General features: G+C 44.9%; 1 protein-coding gene across 1 annotated transcript; it reads left to right on the top strand.

The window, feature by feature from the left end:
- The first annotated feature begins 3107 nt into the window (after window positions 1-3107).
- On the top strand, window positions 3108-18027 carry igfbp3 (insulin-like growth factor binding protein 3). Its single transcript, XM_070832353.1, has 4 exons — window positions 3108-3555; window positions 6858-7108; window positions 8839-8958; window positions 17725-18027. The coding sequence occupies exons 1-4, from the start codon at window positions 3192-3194 to the stop codon at window positions 17848-17850; spliced, it is 861 nt and encodes a 286-aa protein (XP_070688454.1). The 5' UTR covers window positions 3108-3191; the 3' UTR covers window positions 17851-18027.
- Window positions 18028-18688: the final 661 nt, after the last annotated feature.

Here is an 18688-nt window from a genome sequence, read left to right as displayed (position 1 = left end):
ACATTTGGGCTGCGTTATACTGATGATCACCGAGTTGAAATGGGTTCTACTGATAAGAAAGGCCGACGCTTGGCTGCTTAAAGGGCTGTTTCATTGAATTCAAATCTGTTCGACACTTGTGCTGAAACATGTAAGAAAATGTTTTGAAAAGAAAACATGTAAGGAAGCAATCAACTCATTAAAGTAAAGTAAAGTAAAGTATTTGATTCCAGTAATCTGCACTGTTTCCCTCCGTGATTTGAGTTTAGTACATTTTTTAGAGTTGGAACTTTATGTAAAACATACGTACCGTGGCTGCAGTCTCACCCTCCACGGCATCATGGGAGTTTTGAATTTGATCAGATAGTTTTCAGATCAAACTCGAAAGTAACTGATAACATCATGTGTGAGTTGTTCTGAGTCTCTTTGATAGAATTACGTATCATAATAATAAGAAGAAATTAAAAACTCAATGTCTACTTACACATGATGACGACTAAGCTAACTCTGTGCATTGATGATGAAGACCGTGAGATGTGGTTGAAAGGTGTGAGTGGATCTTAAGTTTTAAGACTTTTTTGCTTAAAAAAAAAGGACATGATGGCCTAAACTGCAAAAATAATATCAAGGATGTGATAAACTGGGATTGGAGAAGCAAAGAGAGAGAGAGAATTAAATGAAATTAGTAGTAATCTGCCCTCAGTTGACTCATAGATTAACTAACAGAGACTTTTAACCGTCACACATGGTTCATTACTGTTACTATGACGAAGAAAAACACCCAAACGACATCCCCTTCAAACACACTGTAAACCAACTGTAGCGCATTGTCATGAACTTGAAAGCCGTCCAACTGACAAAACACTAAATAACAGTGACAGCGCTGTCGATGATCCGCGGCACGCAGCCTGTAAAATTTTTTTGGTATGAAGTCATGTGCAGGTCACAACGTGGTCAGCGAGTGCAGCGCATACTGATGATATAGCTCGTATATGAAGACAGCATATGTTGACAGCAAGAAAATTTGCTGCTGCGAGTCACTTGTGGAGAGAGGAAACAAATAAATCTGTCCAGATCCTTTCGTTCCCACAAAACCACAAATTATAAAGCGCATTGTGCCAGTATTACTGAGGACCGTCATCGACTCTGGGTTTCCAATTAATGATTTACGGCCTGAAATGTGCTGCATTGTGGGAATGTATTGTGGAGGAATGCAGGCTGAGACAGAGAAATTGTAACAAAGGAGAGATTAATAACAAGAGAGTATCAGTTTCCTTGAGGTGGAGAAGACAGAGAGGGTGAAAGACAAAGGTGCATACGCTGATGAAGACCAGATCGCTGAGTAAGACAAATAGTCTTAATAATATCTCTTCTTGCAGTTCGCTGAGAGTGCAGCGCAGGGTGGAACACATGAATATACACATGGCTTGGGAAATGAGACACGCGGGTTTGTGCCAGCAGTTGTCTGATTACAATGAGGCAAATCACAACACACTTGGATCATGAAATCTAGAGGATCCCAATGGATGATGTTTGGTGGTTGATCTTCATCACAAGCTCCTCTGCAATGCATTTAGACTGTTTATATGCTTAGCAGCTATTTTCTGCCCGTGAAACAATGACAGCGCATCAGCATCACCCCTGTCACCTTTACAAGCACGACAAAATAAACCGTGGTTGTACTGTAAGCACACAAAGGGAGTACAGTTTCCAAAAGAGTGTCTTTTTGCTGAACTAGTTTAACAGTAAGGGCGTGTTTAGGTAAATCATACCCTGGACGGACGGGCAGACAATAAACAAGCCAAAGGTCAGAAGCTGAATATTTCAGACATGAAAAAATGCAGAAAGAGAAGAAAAGTCAAGCAATAAGAAAACTAATCTTAGCTGGAGACGTTTTCTTGCTATTCCGGGGGTGTTTCCTTACCCTCTGCTTGTTTTTCATAATGCAGTCTCAACACTTTTTCTGCTTCTGTGGTGGAAATCACACAATGGCCGATACTGATTGCTTTATTTTCTCAGTGTGTACCCCCCTCTCGCGTTTGTTATTGCAGAACAGGAGGATATGCCGGACAGGGGGGCGATGCTGAGCCTGCAGAATCTGAACATTTTCTTTCTAATAATTTGAAATCCTGTGGGGTCGAAGGGGGGCGTACAGGAGGGAAGGTGCAGGGGGTCTGGATGCTTGCCGGTGGGGCTCGTACCAGGGAGTTGGTGGGGTTGGGGGGGGGGGAGGGAGGGGGCGGCGATGCAAAGTGCCAGATCACCGGGTCTGTTCAGGGTATGTGAAAGGTGAGCACTGCTTCTGAAACTATTTGGGCAAAAGGGTCAAGTGTGCAGTCTGGTGTGCACGTGCGCGGTAGCTGTGGCTGCTGTTCTAACTGACATGTGCATCCGAACACTGCAGCTCCTACAACCCAGAAAAGTAAAGCAATACCTCTTTGGCTGCACCCACCACCGAGCATGTGGTCACACACACACACACACAGAGGTTATATGCAAAGGAATTATTGTTTTAGTGGGTTAATACGGAGGCCACCTACACACCTGCCCAGAGGAATGTTTTATCAGTATTGCATGTGGGGGGTACCACCAATGGCATTCACTCACATACCATTGATGCCAGCAGGGGATGTGGCCAGTGGTGTGGAAACCTCCACAGGTTTGGGAACAGTCAACACAGTAGAAACCCTCCCTGGTGCAGCGTATTTCTGTCTCTGGTGTAAATCTAGATGTGTGTCTTATCTGTAACATACAAAATGTTCATATAACTGGAAGTGTAGAGACAAATGTAAGCAACACTTTTAAGCTACATGCCATCTGCATCTCACTTTACTGACCCGTCTTTTGACAAGAGGTCAAATTTCCAGATGGAAACAAAACACCTTTGCTCTTTTTTTTTTGGTCAGGTCAGGGTGAAAGCGCTGAAGCTGAACAGTCCCAGTAAATTATTATAAGGGATTAAAAGAGTTGAGAGTGGCTCTGTCCTCAGGCTGGATGCAGCGGTCCCTCATATCGGGGCTCTCCGTTTACATTATTCATACGGAGGAGGGTGTGACTTGTTGGCTCTTTTTTCCGCCTGTATAAAACGAGAAGATCGCGTAAAAGAAAATACAGATGGAGAAGGCTAGCCGGCTCGCTGTGTCACAGAGAGTCCCCTTAAGCCTACGTGACAACTCACATACTGTCCCTTTGTGACCAGCTTAATCGGCAGAATGCCCGGTCTCTGTGTGCTTTGTCTCGCCGCCGCGCTGGCTGCGTTCGTACGGCTCGCCGGCACCGTGGGGCCGGTGGTCCGATGCGAGCCGTGCGACGCCGGGGCGCTCCTGCAGTGCAAGCCGCTGCCCAAGGACTGCGCGGAGCGGGTGAGAGAGCCCGGCTGCGGCTGCTGCATGACGTGCGCCCTCGGCGAGGGACAGGCGTGTGGAGTGTACACGGCGCGCTGTGGCTCCGGCTTGACCTGCCAGCACCAGCCAGGGGAGAGCCGACCGCTGCAAGCTCTGCTGGAGGGACGGGGAGTGTGCTCCAGCGCCGCGTCCAAAAAACTCAACAGCATTCTCATAACGGCGCAAAAGCAAGGTAAGAAGCGCTGCTTTCGTTTGTGCTTTTCAGGGTTTTCAGACACCGTGTTGATTTTTTTTTTTTTTAGAGTGCGTGTTGTTATTTGGTGGCTTTGACAGGCGCTCTTCCCATGAGGTGTTGCTCAGATTCTGGGGAGTTCCCTGCTCATGGGAACACCGATAAGTGCGTCTTATTGACAGTGGATGAGATAAAGATGCTTAGACTGATCTGGTGGAGACACAACGCACAAAGAAACATGCGCAAAATATTTTCCCTGGCTGTTTTTGCAGCCTGCCACAATGTAAAACACCGTTCCTAGCCGTGGGGTTTTAGAGGGGAGGCTTGACATTGCACAGTGATGTGTCCGCGTTCGTTAAACAAATCCCACGGGCTCCTGAAAGTTTGAGTGGCAATTAATCGTTGCTTTCCCACCAGGCGGCCACTTTTTCCGTGCGCGCACAGCTTTGGAGCATCATGCGTAAAATCCAAAATGAAACGTAAGAAATTAAAAGATTGTCGTTTGGGGCTTTGCAGATTGTTTGTTTTTAAGAAAAGGACAACACTGCTCCTTCTCTTCCTCTCTAACACACACACACACACACACACACACACACTGCCTGGCTCCCTCAAACCAATAGTTAAGGCATGCCACATACATACTGTAAGTATACAGTATTTAGCTGAGGCTGAGCGCAGACCATGTCCTTGTCTTCTGTAATGTCGTTATTTTCCTTCAAGTAAAGCTCATGGATTTTTATACACAGCATGAAAATATGTGCTGCTGCTTTCTCGGTCCAGGATGTGGGCCAAAACATTTCAGCTGTGTGGCCAAGGGGGTGGGGGGGTGGGGGGGGGGATCATTTCTCTGAGGTCCCTCAAAGCAACCAACACACACTCATGTAGACACTGGCAGAAGTCATTATCAATGAGCCCCAAACTGCAAGTCCCCTCCTTGCACATATTGAGAGACATTATATCTGCATGGTGTTTGAATGGAGTGTGAATGGATGCTCGCTGCTCACTCTGGTGAAACGGCACACATGCCACCTCCATGTGAATACACACTGTTGTGTGTTTAGGCACTGCTGACGTCAGGCCTCCAGGAGCCTCTGTGTGTGTTTTCTTCTTTGGTTTGGCCACAGTATGTGTGGTGTGCAAGCACTCAGCAGTCACATTGTCATACACAAACACACACACACACACACAAACACACATGCCTATGCATCACACACTCGCAGACCAACGACAACCTGCCCAAACTGTCTGACTGTCTTCACTTCCTGGCACTTAGCCTGGTTACTTCACCTCTCTATAAGTATTTGCAGCCTCTGGTTTAAGACAAAACTAACATAACTTCCAATGTAGGAGTAAAGAGATCCATCGAATGGCACCGCTCAGGCGTGGAAAGCAGCACACAGTAAATAACAGCAGGCAGACGGGTATTGATGCATGCATATTTACAGTTTCTCCACTATTGGAAGATGGAAGAAAAAAAAAAAAAAAAAGGGTGGGAAATGGTCCCAAGCGCCCCTGTTGGTCGGAGTGTGGAAGTGTAGCGCGGTGCTTTCCACCACCATCAGTCCCCAGCTCCAGAGCAGCCTCTCCTCCCAGACATTAACAAGCTCTCCTCACCGCAGTTTGTGCTGTTTACCCCTGTGCCATTATACAAACAAATTGCGTAATGTGTTTATCCAAAACGCCCCAGACTTCCTAGAAAGGTTATATAAAAGTTTATATTGACAAAAAATTTATGCTTGCTGTTGAAAAGGGCTAAATATTTATGTCCCTGGTTATGGGCATTTACTTCATTTTTGAAATATTTGAGTGGAGGCTGCATCAGGTCAAAGAGCATCTGTTGTTGCCGTCTGACAAAACTACTCGATCCCACTCTGCTCGATGCTGTTGTTGACGTCCATGTTGTTATTCTAAGTTCTGGAGAGCCTGGGAGACCGTGGAGCCCCACCATGTCACTAATTGATCAGGTGGTCACGGAGAAAGGGTGGGCTGCCAGCCTGCCTGCCCACACGAGCTACACCCCTGCATGCCCGTCCGCCGCCCTCACCGCAGCTCGAACACAAAATCTGCTTTGAATTAACGGTTTAAAACTGTGTTTGGGTGTGTGTGAGCCGCTGTGTGTGTGTTCTCATTGCCCCTTTGCCTCTTTCGGGACGTCTCCAAGCCCAGTTAACTACTCTGACTGTGGCCTTCTGGTGGTGTGGCCGACCCAGTGGCGGGTAGCTTAGTCCTCTCCTTTATTAGAGACAAGTATTTAGAGCCCCCTACTCTCTTCCTCTTGGTCAGATGGTCCCCAGTCCGTCTATAACAATTTGCCAGCACCATGGGCTATTAATATATCTGCTCCCTCACTTCCCACTTTACCCCTTACTGCCCCAACCCCCTCTTCTCTGAGCCCCAATCCCCTAATCCCTACCCTACACATATAAACACATACACAGCATTTTTCTTCTTCACAGCATCCTTAAAAAATCTTGTTTACACTCAGTTCCTCTCTGTGGCTCTATCTCTTGGTCTGCATGCTGTGGAAATTTGTGGATATGAAATCGTCATGTTTCTGTTTATTACTTGGCTTCATCTCTGGCTCCAAACAGCCCACAAGGCAATGAGCTAACTTTATTTTGTCTCTTTTAAAACGGGCCTCTCTTAGACAGTCAAGAATTCTCTGTTGGATTAACACAAGCGAGCATGCGTCATCCTTTAGTACAATGTTTTAACAGAATTGTAAACTTAAACAAATCTATTACGCCAAAGTTAGCTTCCAATTTGTATCTTCTGGGGAAAGTTAAGGCAAAAATAAATTCCCTGTTTTTGCACCACATAGAGATGTTATAGTAAGATATCATGATAAAAAAGCCATAAGGCTGTCAAAACCCCATCTTAGCATGTATGAAACCTTTATTTTATCTATGAAAAAACAAGAGAAACTTGTAAAAATCTGGCCCATATTAACAAGTAGATGCCTGAGATTGTTGAAACACAGTTCCAGATTTGTAAAACCTTTATTTTATTTGTGAAAACAGAAGCAAAGGGCAATTTCACTGCTTTTTCTGCCCATCGACCACACATGAGCGATGGCAGTATTAAAGCAGTCTAGTCCAGAGTCTTAATCCAGGAAAAGTAGTGAAATAAGGTTTCACAAGTCTGCACATGGGTTTTAAACAGCTTTGAGGCTTTTAATTTGATGTGCAACACTTTTTCACATCTGTGCAATTTATCTATTGGAAGCCACAAACTGGTCACTACCTTCAGCATCAATAAGTATGAAACATTTAAAAACTGCTGACTTACCTTTGCCCATACAGAGAACGCCGGAAATCAGGTAGAAGAAGGCTGTGCCAACGTGACCACCACAATGACGGTGTTGCCTGGCGTGGCGACTGTGAAGAACGGCCACAGTCGTGGGTCGATGGACACCAGGCCTCCACTGCACAACAAACTGATCCAGAAAGATCATAACAGGAAGACTCAGAGCTACAAGGTGGAATCGGTGTCAGGAGGAGCCAATATGGACATACACAACTTCTCCCTGGAGAACAAGAGGGAGACTGAGTATGTAAGTCACACCCAGAGGCAAAGACTCTCCTGTTGAACATGTTACACTGCTGCTGCTCGGAGGGAAAACAGTCAAGATCCATGAAGACGGTTGTTGACTGTGATCCCACCGTGATTGCAGATCATAATTTCTCAGTGGTTCCTTCCAGATGAGATAAATAGATAAAATAATTAACCTGCTTTCAATGAACGATGCTCTAAGGTTTGGTTCATGAATGCCATGAACCAAACATATCCAAGGGGCAAAGAGCAGAAGACTCAGTTTGTCACTCAGTGGCAGGTTTTTTTGTTACTTACTCCTTAAGCTACTTTGTGTTTTGTATTTAAAACTCGACACATTTGAAGTTTGAAAGCTGAAATCATGATCGTCACAGATGGAAAGAAGGGAGTCTGTAACTGAGCAGTCAAACATGGTCAGCTTGCTCAAATTTTAAAAGAGTCAAAATGGCCTTTCAAAAAACTGTGCAAAAGTTAAAATCAGGAATCCAGAGAGAAGAACAGCATCTGTCACTGAGATTACAGGGTTTTTTTTCCAGCTAATTAGCTCACCAGCTATCAGGAATCACCAAATTTGGACAAGTTAAGTTTTTAAACTGAAAGCGTTGCCCTTTCAAAAATGCACATAACCAGATTGTTAGCTTGCTCGCTCAATCGTTAGCTAGTTAGCTCATCGGCTAACTTTTTGGCCTTTTAAAAAACAGAGCCGCTTTCACAGCTGTTAGCTGTTAGGAGTCACATGTGCCCAGTGCGGCCTCGTGTTTTTCTGTCTTTGACAAGACAAAAATGATGATTTCAAGTAAACCAGATTAAACTGGTGATGAACCTCTGCTACTGAGGTTAGTTTAATCATATTTCAAACACCTTGTTAAAGGTACCTGGTGGTGTTTTTGCACTCAACACCTCATTGTGTGTGTATTTTCTGTCTCTTAAAACACTTTCCAAACTTTGTTAACACCAGTTTATCGGGGAGAGGGAATGATGAAAGATGAACAAGCAAGGAAAGTTGCAGTTCATAGTCAGTTTTTTATGTCAACCCCAAAACACAAACCACTGATTAGCACTCGGAGTAAAGGGGGAGAACTCATCAGTGAACTCCTGTGCTGGGGTAATTTGTAGGGATTATACCCTTCAGACCCTGGCCCATGCACTCAGGCTTGAATGCATATAAGAATGCTGTCATTTTAATTGTGGTAGGTGGTATGCATGTGTCTGATGCACGTGCAGGAAAAACACAAGATACAAGCAGTATGAGGAATCTCTCATCAAAATATTCATCTAAAGGGCAGTTTGTGGTCAAACACTCCACAGGGTGCCTTTAAGTTATCTACTATGATCTACACAACATAATTTATGGTTGTATATGTTCACAAATATCGTGTGAGAGAAGGTACCACTTTTTAAATGTTGCTTCTTCAAAAAAAGAACAACATTACATTTACAGAAACGTCAGAAATCCTACTGAATTTTTAGGGACTTCTGCAAAAAAGACATTAAGATAATCTTATTTCGAAGTGATGTTGTATCCATGAGAAGCATCATGTAGCTTAAAGGTTTGAACAAGCAGATTCCAATAATCGTACGTTGTGGGAAAATGATTTTTATAACTTTAAAAGGGGGAAAGTTAATGGGTACATTCAGGGTTCAGGAGGTTACGTTTTATAGACTCTGATGTTGACAATAAACTTTTATAATTGCATGAACACTCCTGATGTTCTTCATATTTGTGACCAGGGGCCGTGTCGGCGGGAGATGGAGAGCATCCTGAGCAGTCTTAAAATCAGCAACGTGCTCAACCCGAGAGGCTTCCGCATACCCAACTGTGACAGAAAGGGCTTCTACAAGAAAAAACAGGTGAATGGCTCTCCCTGCTGTTTCATCTCACTTTTTCTCTCACACACGGTCTCTCACACACACACACACACACACACACACACGTGCACACACCTGCAGGCATGCAAATAGACCCACCACATGCCTGAACACTTCCAAAGAATCCTCACCGTCTCATCCCACCCACCCACACATGCACAATCCCCCTTTTTTTGCAGCTCGGGTTGCCTTGACAGCCACATCAACACTATATTATCAGAATGGCTAATAACCATGTATTACTCTGGTAAATGCACTGCAGCCGTCTGACTCATGCCTCACAGGAAATGGAGTCGGTCAGGTGTGTTTGTGGGTGTGTGGTGTGGGAGAGTGTGGGGGGTAGGGATGTAAGAATGTGGTCTGGGAGTGTGTGTGGCACGGTAGATGTGGCGGCAGGGGAGTGTATGTATGGCGCTTGTTTGATGGCGGTAGTTTTGGTGAGGGTGTGTAGGTGTGGGGTGCTGTTGGTGAGGTAAAAAAAACAAACAGGCTGTCACTGGTTTAGTTTTTCTTGTCCGTGGTACAGCAGACTTGGGCCACCCATGGCCTGCTCATTTGTATGACGGGGGAAAGAAAAAACGAAGAAGCTAAAATTTGTTGGAGTTGTTTGGCGGGTGACGTGCTGACCTGAGGGAGGGAGGGAGGGAGGGGCAAGACAGGAAAGGTGGCAGATCGGTGGTGGGGCTTTGCTGCGATATACGGTGTGTCACATAAATATCACCATCCAATTTCCTGAGGTTGGGAATCTTATCGGAGGGATTCCACTGAGCCAGAGCCCGTTCTGAGAAATGCATGAGTCACCAAAAAACCCCCCACAAGCACAGAAGCACAGTGAGTCAGAGACCGACTCAAGCCATAACACACACACACACACTCACACACACACACACACACACACACACACACACACACACAGATTCTTACCTCACTCTTTCCCCAAAGTCTCCAAAGTGCGGTTTCATTGTTACTTTTATTAAAATCAGACTCTTCCTTGATCTTTTCCTGGATTTCATCAACAAATATCTACCAGGAAAGTGTCACTTCTGGTCTATGTACGTGTGTGTGTGTGTGTGTGTGTGTGTGTGTGTGTGTGTGTGTGTGTGTGTGTGTGTGTGCAGCAGTGTGCCAGCCCTTGTCGCCCTTTTCTCAGAGGGCCGGCGGGGTGCAGGGTGTTGTGTTAAATCCATCCGAGGGGATGTGCCTTCACGGTGTGTTGCAGAGATTTATGACCGGAAACACAGCGAAGAGGAGACCGTGTGAACCGTCTAGGGTGACAATACTGTGAAAAGAAGGGAGCAAGTGGGGGGAGGAGGAGGTGGGAGGGACGGAGAGGGAGGGGTGGGTGTGCGGGGGTGGAGGGGTGAAGGACTGAGCAGAGGGAAAAGGGGCACGAACATGCACACGATCCACAAGCTGAAATCTTTTAATATCGAATGCTCACGACCTGTTGAAAGACGGCTGGTAAAAGCTGGTAGTTTCATCTTTCATATGGACCATTTCCCCCGAATAGTACCAGGAAATAAACCAGCTGCCTTTTCAACCACGCAGTTCCAGGAATGAAGGAGCTAAATTTAGGAACTAAAAAAAGAAACTATACATAAATCCTGTTTGTGTTTTCTAAAGAACTGTGAGGATTAGGCAAATTAGACCTATAACAGATTAGGTAATGGCTTTCACACACACAAAGGAACAACGACACAGAGTCATCGTGTGAAACATGCAGTGAGACAGTGGGTTCTCTCGTGCATTTGGGATTAGATTTCAGCTGCTACAAACAAAGACAACAGAATATAGATTTAAAAATAAAAGTTTTTCTTGCAATGTGAATTTTGCATGCTTTCTAATGCAGAACTACGATGACTCTGGTTCTGGCTTCATTTTCTGTCGTATTCTGTGCTCATTTTTAGGTTTTAGTGCATCACTAATGCTTAAATCCCATCCCTATTCCAGCAAGCAGCACAGCAGCCAGTTCTTGCTTTCACTTTAAAAGAACAGAAGCTGAAACAGTGTTTTGGGATTGTTTAGACTAGTGTGTGATATTACGTACTGCAGACTCTACACCAGCAGTTGCAGGGTCACCACAAAGTGCTCACTGTGGAGGGAGGGAGGACTTTTAGGGGCAAAGACTTGGAAAACAGGTTTATCTGATCGAAAATGCAGGAAAAAGGTCCCGAGTTCCTGGAAAAGTCTCTGCCATTGATAAAGGCTAACAGAGAACAGCAGCTGTGGTCTGATTAGATTCATGTCGGTTATGAAGGATTCCAATGGCCAACCAAAGAAGAGGCTGTCAATTATAGCTGCGGTCCAAGCTTCTGTTCAGCCATGTTTAGGGGAAACGATGATAAACGATGATGCGAACGGATGGATAGTGGAGAAGTGGACGGAGGCTGACCAGGTCTGAAGGAAAACACGGCCCACGCTCTACGGCAGCTGTCACAGAGAGGGACGAGACGTACATAGACTGTATAGAAGAAGTGGATCTGCGGACTGCACCCATTGGTTTTCTTTTGAAACATCGAGTTCGGCATTTTGCCCGTCACCATCTTGGTTTTTCTTGGTTTGGGCAAAATTAGCACCAGTTGGTTAGCTGTAATTCACGTGAGCTGTGGTATTAATTTAGATGCCAATTGTGGCTAACAAAAGACATTTAGAGGCACTTCCACAGGCAGATGTGTTGATCGTCAATCTATTTTTATTCTATTTATCGTATGTCTTTATCTGTTTTACTCCAAGTGGGACGATAATTTAGAAAATGAGCATCATAATGAATTGAAGAAGACTTGAAGTTAATGTTTGAGATCATAAGCCCATTAGGAAAAATCTTCTTTTAGGTAATAAATTGAGAGTGAAAGTGAGAAATCGACTAATTTTCGCAGGGTTAAGGCTCCTCCGCACTTCACTTTTCAGACCCAGAAGCTACGTCCACTTCTGTTATACAGTCTATGAGCATGAGTACAGGCTCTGTTTGGACTTTTTAAGTCTACAATGGGTGATTTTTGATACTAGAAACATTGATTTATCATTTTAATGGTCAACTATCGTGAGGAAAAGTCTCCAGCGTGAATGTGTAACGCTCTCTGTGTATACGTTGCTGGTAATATTTGTGGCCCAGCACTGTGAAGGTGAAGTCTGAGCAGTGTTAGCCCTACCTCGGCTACAGAGAGGCCTATTTTTAGCAGCAGTTATGAATTGGCCCAGTATCCCAGTTCAGGCCATGCATGCCCAACACTGACCCACTCATTACACCCCTCAAAGTCTCCCACTTTCTCTCCCGCACTCACTTTCCCCTCTCTCTCTCACTGTCACTCTCAGGCGCTCTCTCTCTCTCTTATTCATCATTTCACCCACCCATCATTACCCCCATTGTGCCCTTCCTACAGTCATCCACCCGTCTTTTGTTCTGCCTGCCCGCTCCATCATTCTGTCCATCCTGCCCTTCCGCCCACCTGGCTTTTCCTTCCTTGTTTGGCCAGGAATCACCCCGCAGAGGGTTGTGAATGGGACGACAGTGTCTGCGACTCTCTGTGTACTCTTTCAGAGTTTAGTGTGTGTGTTGAGAGGAAGAGGAGGAGGAGGAGGAGGAAGAGACAGTGGGTTAAGGATGTGAGCCAGGTGCCTGCGTACCCTTATCCCTCCTCCCTCGCTGGGTCCTGACAGTGCCAGGCCCATAAGGGCTGACTTATTGAGCGTGACTCAGAAGGATCTGTGGAAACGTACACACCGACCACAATGGCTTTATAATAACTGGCCAACCTTCGGGGACCCAGACAGCTATTTTCACTCTGTCTCTCTCCCTCGTTCTGTTCCCTCCCTGGATTTCTAATCCACCTCGCCTTCCCTCTCACTGGGGGATGTGGAGTCATCTTTTTCTCTTGTTGCATAATATTTTTCAATACTAATGCCAACACGATAACCAAGTCTCTGTACTCATAACAACTACACTTTGCCAGTACTTTCAACAAAATCTGTTTTTAATTCAGAAAACGTCTCTCGATTTCATTGACTCATCAATTTTTTTTCTTATGATCCTACTGTCTGCATCCACATGGCTGCAAGGGTTCATGTCATAGAAATGTTATATTCTGACACAAGAGTTTGTTACTATAAGTGCTGAGTGTGTGATGACAAACAGGTGTGAACACGTCCGGGAATGTGGACAGTAGAGCAGTAAAAAAATAAAAAAGAAGAGTCACGTGTGCCCCTGTTTTGGATATGTATTTGATTAGATGTGGCCTAATAGTTAATCAAAAATCAATATACATAAGAAAAGTAGCTCAGAGAAGCTTTATCATGCAAATATTTGGAAGACAGTAGTTTTAGTTCAAATTTGATTGATTTTCTGTGAATAGAGATTCGACTAAATATGTCTGATTAAAAAAATTATTTTTCACAACATCCAGTCATCACTTCTATTGATTATCTACATTTTTGTGGCTCCATTCTTCTAAAACAAACACAAATTATTCTGAAGTTGAATTCTCTGGCCATTAATTTTCTTTATTAATTTGTTTTTTAGAAAAGCAATATCCTGCAGCTACACACACACACACACACACACACAGACACATTGCATTTTATGAGCTTATGTTTATCCTGTGGTCAGACCAGGCTCTTTTTAATGTCCGTGAAGCCCAGCGGCACTGCTATTAGCTATAAAGGCCAGCATCACAAGAGTATGCATTCATACACACAACACACACGCATACACACCCCATAAAAAGGTAGCATTATGAATGTGTGGGGTGGATGAAATGTGCTTTTTTTTTTTTTTTTTAGTGACGGCGATGTGGACCACGTGGGGCCACGGCTATAACACTGGAAATATGGGGCACACGGTCCGAGGTGACCTCCAAGCTGAGGTGTACACTCTGTGGTTTAGGGTGCTCAGACTAGAGAACACCTTGAAGGGATGCATCTCCCCAAAAAACTAAGTTTATAGGTGCTCGGAAAAGTTTATAGCTCGTTTCTTCATGCACCAACTTTACAGCAGATTCCAAAACCCATAGCAAAAAAACGTAATTCACTTCTCCACCTGTTTGCTCGTGTTTCTAACACGACTAATAAAGTGGCTGGAAGCAGTACAGAACTTCTAAAGATATGTCTGAGTACATTTAGGAACACATGTTTACAGCGTTTCATTGTTCGCCAGAGAGAACTGACGGGTTTATTTTTATATTTTCCACTCACTGCATATCGTGATCTCAATTCTTAGATCAAACTAATTCAGAAGATCCTCATCAAAATGCACGCTTATGTTATGTGGAAGAAGAGCTGGACCTATTTTAGAGTTTTAAAACAAATTGAATTCTCACCAAAACAACATGTCCGACACAGTTTCCGTTAAACAGTTAAACAACTGGTTCTGATATTTTCACAGTTTTAAGTCATGGATCGGATCATTTTTCTCCTCCGGCAGCCGTGATTGTCACTGCGCTCTTTTCCTTTTTTGTCATCTTTGCTTTTTGAAACTTGAGCGTTGAAGAGTGATTCGTTGGGATCCAAGTTCAAAATGCCCCCCACAAATACAATTGTCTGTATCTTTTCTCGGCATCGGGATTTAGTGAATTGAAGCAGTAAAGGTGTATTTCACACTATGATGGTTAAACTTCGCAGTGGATCTGTGGTGCACATGTGTGTGGGAGAGATCAGCTGCAGTCTGTTACACCACCAGTTTACATTTGACATTTGGGACTATATTTGCCACAGTGGTCACAAACAACAAACACAAACAGCCAACCGTGCTAGCGACAAATTATAGTTGTGTATTTAGTCATATTTATCTAATTTTCATAGAAATGTACTGTAACAAGTATGATTAGCTGTTAGAGGGAGGAAACATAACGTAAACAGACTAAACTGTGAATCTTTATGCCTCAATGATCCAATTTGGAACTGCTGTCATGAATCAAACTTATTAGAGCCACCTTTCCTGCCTACAGGTGGTGAGGGTTCACCAAAAAGAGAGCTTTTTGGTGGAGTATCCCTTTAATCTACCAGGATTAGTATGTATTGATGTATGATGTTAACAAAAAAGTTATGCAAGACACTGAAAACCTTCAATCTTTTTTAGGCTGCTGTAAAGTGACATCGAGTTTTCAGTAGACGTTTGGCCGTCTTTGACATTCTCCTACTGTGTGTGTGTGTGTGTGTGTGTGTGTGTGTATTGAAGCAGTAAAGAAAGGATTGCTTGAGATGACTGCTAATAGTTCACAGATGAAAGAGAGACTGAGCGGAAATTCAAAGGTAGCCAAGCAACAGGGGAATGCACACATGCACATTTTGCTCTTCCTCTCCCTTCCGCCTCTCCTTTGGCTTTTCAACCCTCCTATATGCGCGCACACACACACACACACACACACACACACACACCAGGCACATACAGGACTCCATCATCATTAACCACAGCAGAGGAACACAATGTTAAGCTCCTCTCCACAGTTTCGTCCACTGGGTCAGGGCTAAAATAGGAGCTGGCCGCAGACGATGGCACCCTGAAGGGGAAATGGAGGGAGGAGAGAGAGAGAGAGAGAAAACAGAGTGAGACAGAAGAAGAGGAGGAGGAGGAAGAGACGTTGGTAGGTAGGTAGATAGGAGGAAAGCTGAGTTCGCCAAAAAGAATCCCTCGATGATGTTAGTGTGTGAGAACGGGGCGTGTTGGGCTGCGTACTTGCCCCCAGACTGCTGCAGTAGTTGTTGGTATTTTAATGGGCCTCTGTCTCTATAAAGCTGCCTTTGATCATGCACTCAGGCTGCACGTGGATGTTGACTACACCGGAAACAGACACCTGGTCACACTCCAAAGCCTGTCTGTCTGTCTGCCTCGGTGTCGCTGCACTCCGTAAGTATTAGCAGAGTTTTGTTTTCCCTCTGCACTCCCTGGAGAAGGAATTTAAATTAAACAGTGACTGAGATTAAAGTGCTGATTTTCAGTTTTAATTTGAGGGTGTTTACACAATTTATCAGATGTGGATGTAGAAATTAAAGCAGTTTGGATCCAGTTTTGCCACCTTAATGGTTAAGGTGCAGAAACTAGAACTACTGGGTTAATATTTTATTTGTTTTGTTATTTGAAAGACATCACCAACCTATCTGCACGGGCTGCTGTGACAATGAAATAAGGGTCAGTAACCATGTTCACTTCGTCGTGACTGATGCAAAACACTTTAAAAATCCAATCTGAGCGGCTGAGAAACCCTGATCAGGAAGTGTTATAGCCGGGCTGATGAGGGAAGTAGACACAGGTGGGTGGAGTAGGCCAGGTAAGTGCAGGGATGATGAGAGAAGAGGGAGCAGGTGTGTGTGGATGGGTGGGGCAGTTAGCTGACAGGGAGGATGGAGAGTCCAAGGGTATCTGGTTGACTGGTGGATAACAGCGCCGAAGGGGCCTGGGAAAGTGGAAATGTGGTTAGAGGGGGGAGACAGAGATCCAGATTGCAACACATTAGCTGTGATGTAAAGTGGTTTGTAGTAAATAACGCAGAGCCACTGTAACATACATACTGTACACACTACAATGTATTCACTGTCCACTACTTTAAGACTGCACTGCACAGCGAGACAGGCAGAGAGACAGACAGGCGTGTCTCAGCTCTAGCTGGTCACCTCGCCGCTCTGTCACCACTCCCCCCCCCCCCGAGGGGAAATGATGAGTAGGAGGAGGATTATTCTGAGCCAGGGTTTAGCCTGGCCCGACTGATTGTATCGTTTCATGTGTTCCCCAAATGGAGCTCATAAAGTTGCCACTCTACAAAGCCTGGCTCCCTGTGGGACATCTGATATTACTGCGTGTGTGTGTGTGTGTTTTCGTGTGTGTGTGTGAGAGAGAGAGAGCACGTGTGTGTGAGCAGGTGGGGGGTATGTATACGTACAGTACATACAACTCTTGTTTGCAGATGTGTGTTTATGTGCGCACATGCACGTGCACTTGTGCACGCGCAGGCCATAATCAGCTCCAGATGATTTTGAGTGTCTGCCAGCTTCCCAGAATAGCAGCATTGGTTTCCTTGCAGCCCTCCAACTGGCCTTGGCAAATATTTTAGCAACACCATGTTTACCCTCACACTCCTTCACTCTCACTCACTCAGTGCGTTCCTCATTCCATGCCCCTCTCTATAGAAAATAATCTGCTTTTTCATCGTTTGCCCCCTCTGGTCAGGAGCACATACCCCCGATAAATACCCTCCTGTGCACCTCGTAGATGGGACAAACTCAATCATGCGCCCATCGCATGTGGATACCTGAGTGAGGCTCTTCTGATCTTAACACATTTGTCATCATCTTTCACAAGGCGAGCAGCTGCATCATGTGCGGTGTTTATCTCTGATAGATTCTGCACGTAAAAACTCAGAGACCGTTCCAGACAGCAAGGCATTCCTCTGCATGATCGATGAGATGTTTGTCTTATTAGAGCTCTGCAGCAGCATGACTTGGCCTCCTGACAAAAGCCAACCGAGAGATAGAGTCTTATTATATTGCACGTTGAAGGCGGTGTTGATAAAGCAGCGTCGATGTAATTCCTCACCTTGGAAACTAATCTGTTTTTGCAAAGTCCTCCTCTATGTTCCAGTGTTTTCCTCTGCTGGAGCTTGGAGTTATTTGACTGATGTTTTGTTTCTCACTGTCCTGCTGGTGCCACCTGTCATTCTTCATGTCGAAGGCTGCACACTTTAATCTTCACATTGTGTTTTGTAAAAGCAAACAAGCAGCATAGTCATTTTTCTTTTTTTTTTTCTCTACCTCTCTTTGCAGTGCCGTCCATCCAAAGGCAGGAGGCGAGGCTACTGCTGGTGCGTGGATAAATACGGGCAGCCTCTGCCCGGATTCGACGGCAGGGAGCGGGGCGAGACACAGTGCTACAACCTGGAGAGCAAATGAGAGGACGGAGGGACGACGAGTGGACGGAGAGACGAGGACAGAGAATTTGGGGGGGAGGGAGGAGGAAGGAGAAAGACAGAGAGAGAGAGAGAGAAAGAAAGAGAGTCTACTTTGCTCTTGCATGTAGTTTTATGTAAACATTTGTAGGGGCTCTGGACCTTTGATTTCAGGTCCCATTTCTGTCAGAGAGTTGGGGAGAGAACAGGGGGGAGGGGAGGGAGAAGGGGTGGAGCACAGCCTCTGCAATCGGCCAAGCCTCCTGTCCATCACAGCTATCTGTCGTGTGTTTAGGGAACCTCTATCTTTTCTTTAAAAAACAAAAAAACAGAAAAACATTTAAGCTGAAAGCTGAGATATAAAAGGGGAAGAAAGAGAGAATCCTACCATCTGCACTATTCTTTTAGAGAGAGAGGAAGGAGGGACTTTTCCACTCACTTTAAAGAGGACTTATTTGTGACTGTGACCCCAAAAAGAAACACACCACCAACGTGTGTGTCACCAGCTGTCGTGCGTGTCTGTCTGTGAGTGTGTAACCGCGAACCCGTGTGTGTGTGTGTGTGTGTGTGTGTGTGTGTGTCTTAATGTGCACCTGCATAACATACGTGTGCACAGCTGCATGTCTGTGCGAGATGGCATGTGATTGTGCGCCCTCCCCAAAGTGTTTCTTTGTGTAAATACTGTATGTCACTAAGCTCAGTTTAGAGATGTCAGACTGCCCGTCCCCGGCCCCTGCTCCATTAAACAATGCAGATAAAACGCTCTCTGGCTCAGGGTCCATTTTGAAGTGAAGGATTATGGGATAGCAGGGCTTTGACTTCTTATCCAGCATGATGGCCAC

This window comes from Pempheris klunzingeri, chromosome 6, assembly GCF_042242105.1.
Source record: "Pempheris klunzingeri isolate RE-2024b chromosome 6, fPemKlu1.hap1, whole genome shotgun sequence".
NCBI classification, from domain to species: domain Eukaryota; kingdom Metazoa; phylum Chordata; class Actinopteri; order Acropomatiformes; family Pempheridae; genus Pempheris; species Pempheris klunzingeri.
Note: the sequence above shows the minus strand (reverse complement) of the source record. Positions and strands in the feature narration are given on the sequence as shown.

What these genes read in the sequence shown, in the direction of transcription:
- igfbp3 (XM_070832353.1), top strand. Translation starts at nt 3,192, where the DNA reads ATGCCCGGTCTCTGTGTGCTTTGTCTCGCCGCCGCGCTGGCTGCGTTC. An exon ending in CATAACGGCGCAAAAGCAAG is followed by an intron (nt 3,556 to 6,857) that starts GTAAGAAGCGCT and finishes TTGCCCATACAG; the next exon opens with AGAACGCCGGAAATCAGGTA. An exon ending in GCTTCTACAAGAAAAAACAG is followed by an intron (nt 8,959 to 17,724) that starts GTGAATGGCTCT and finishes CTCTCTTTGCAG; the next exon opens with TGCCGTCCATCCAAAGGCAG.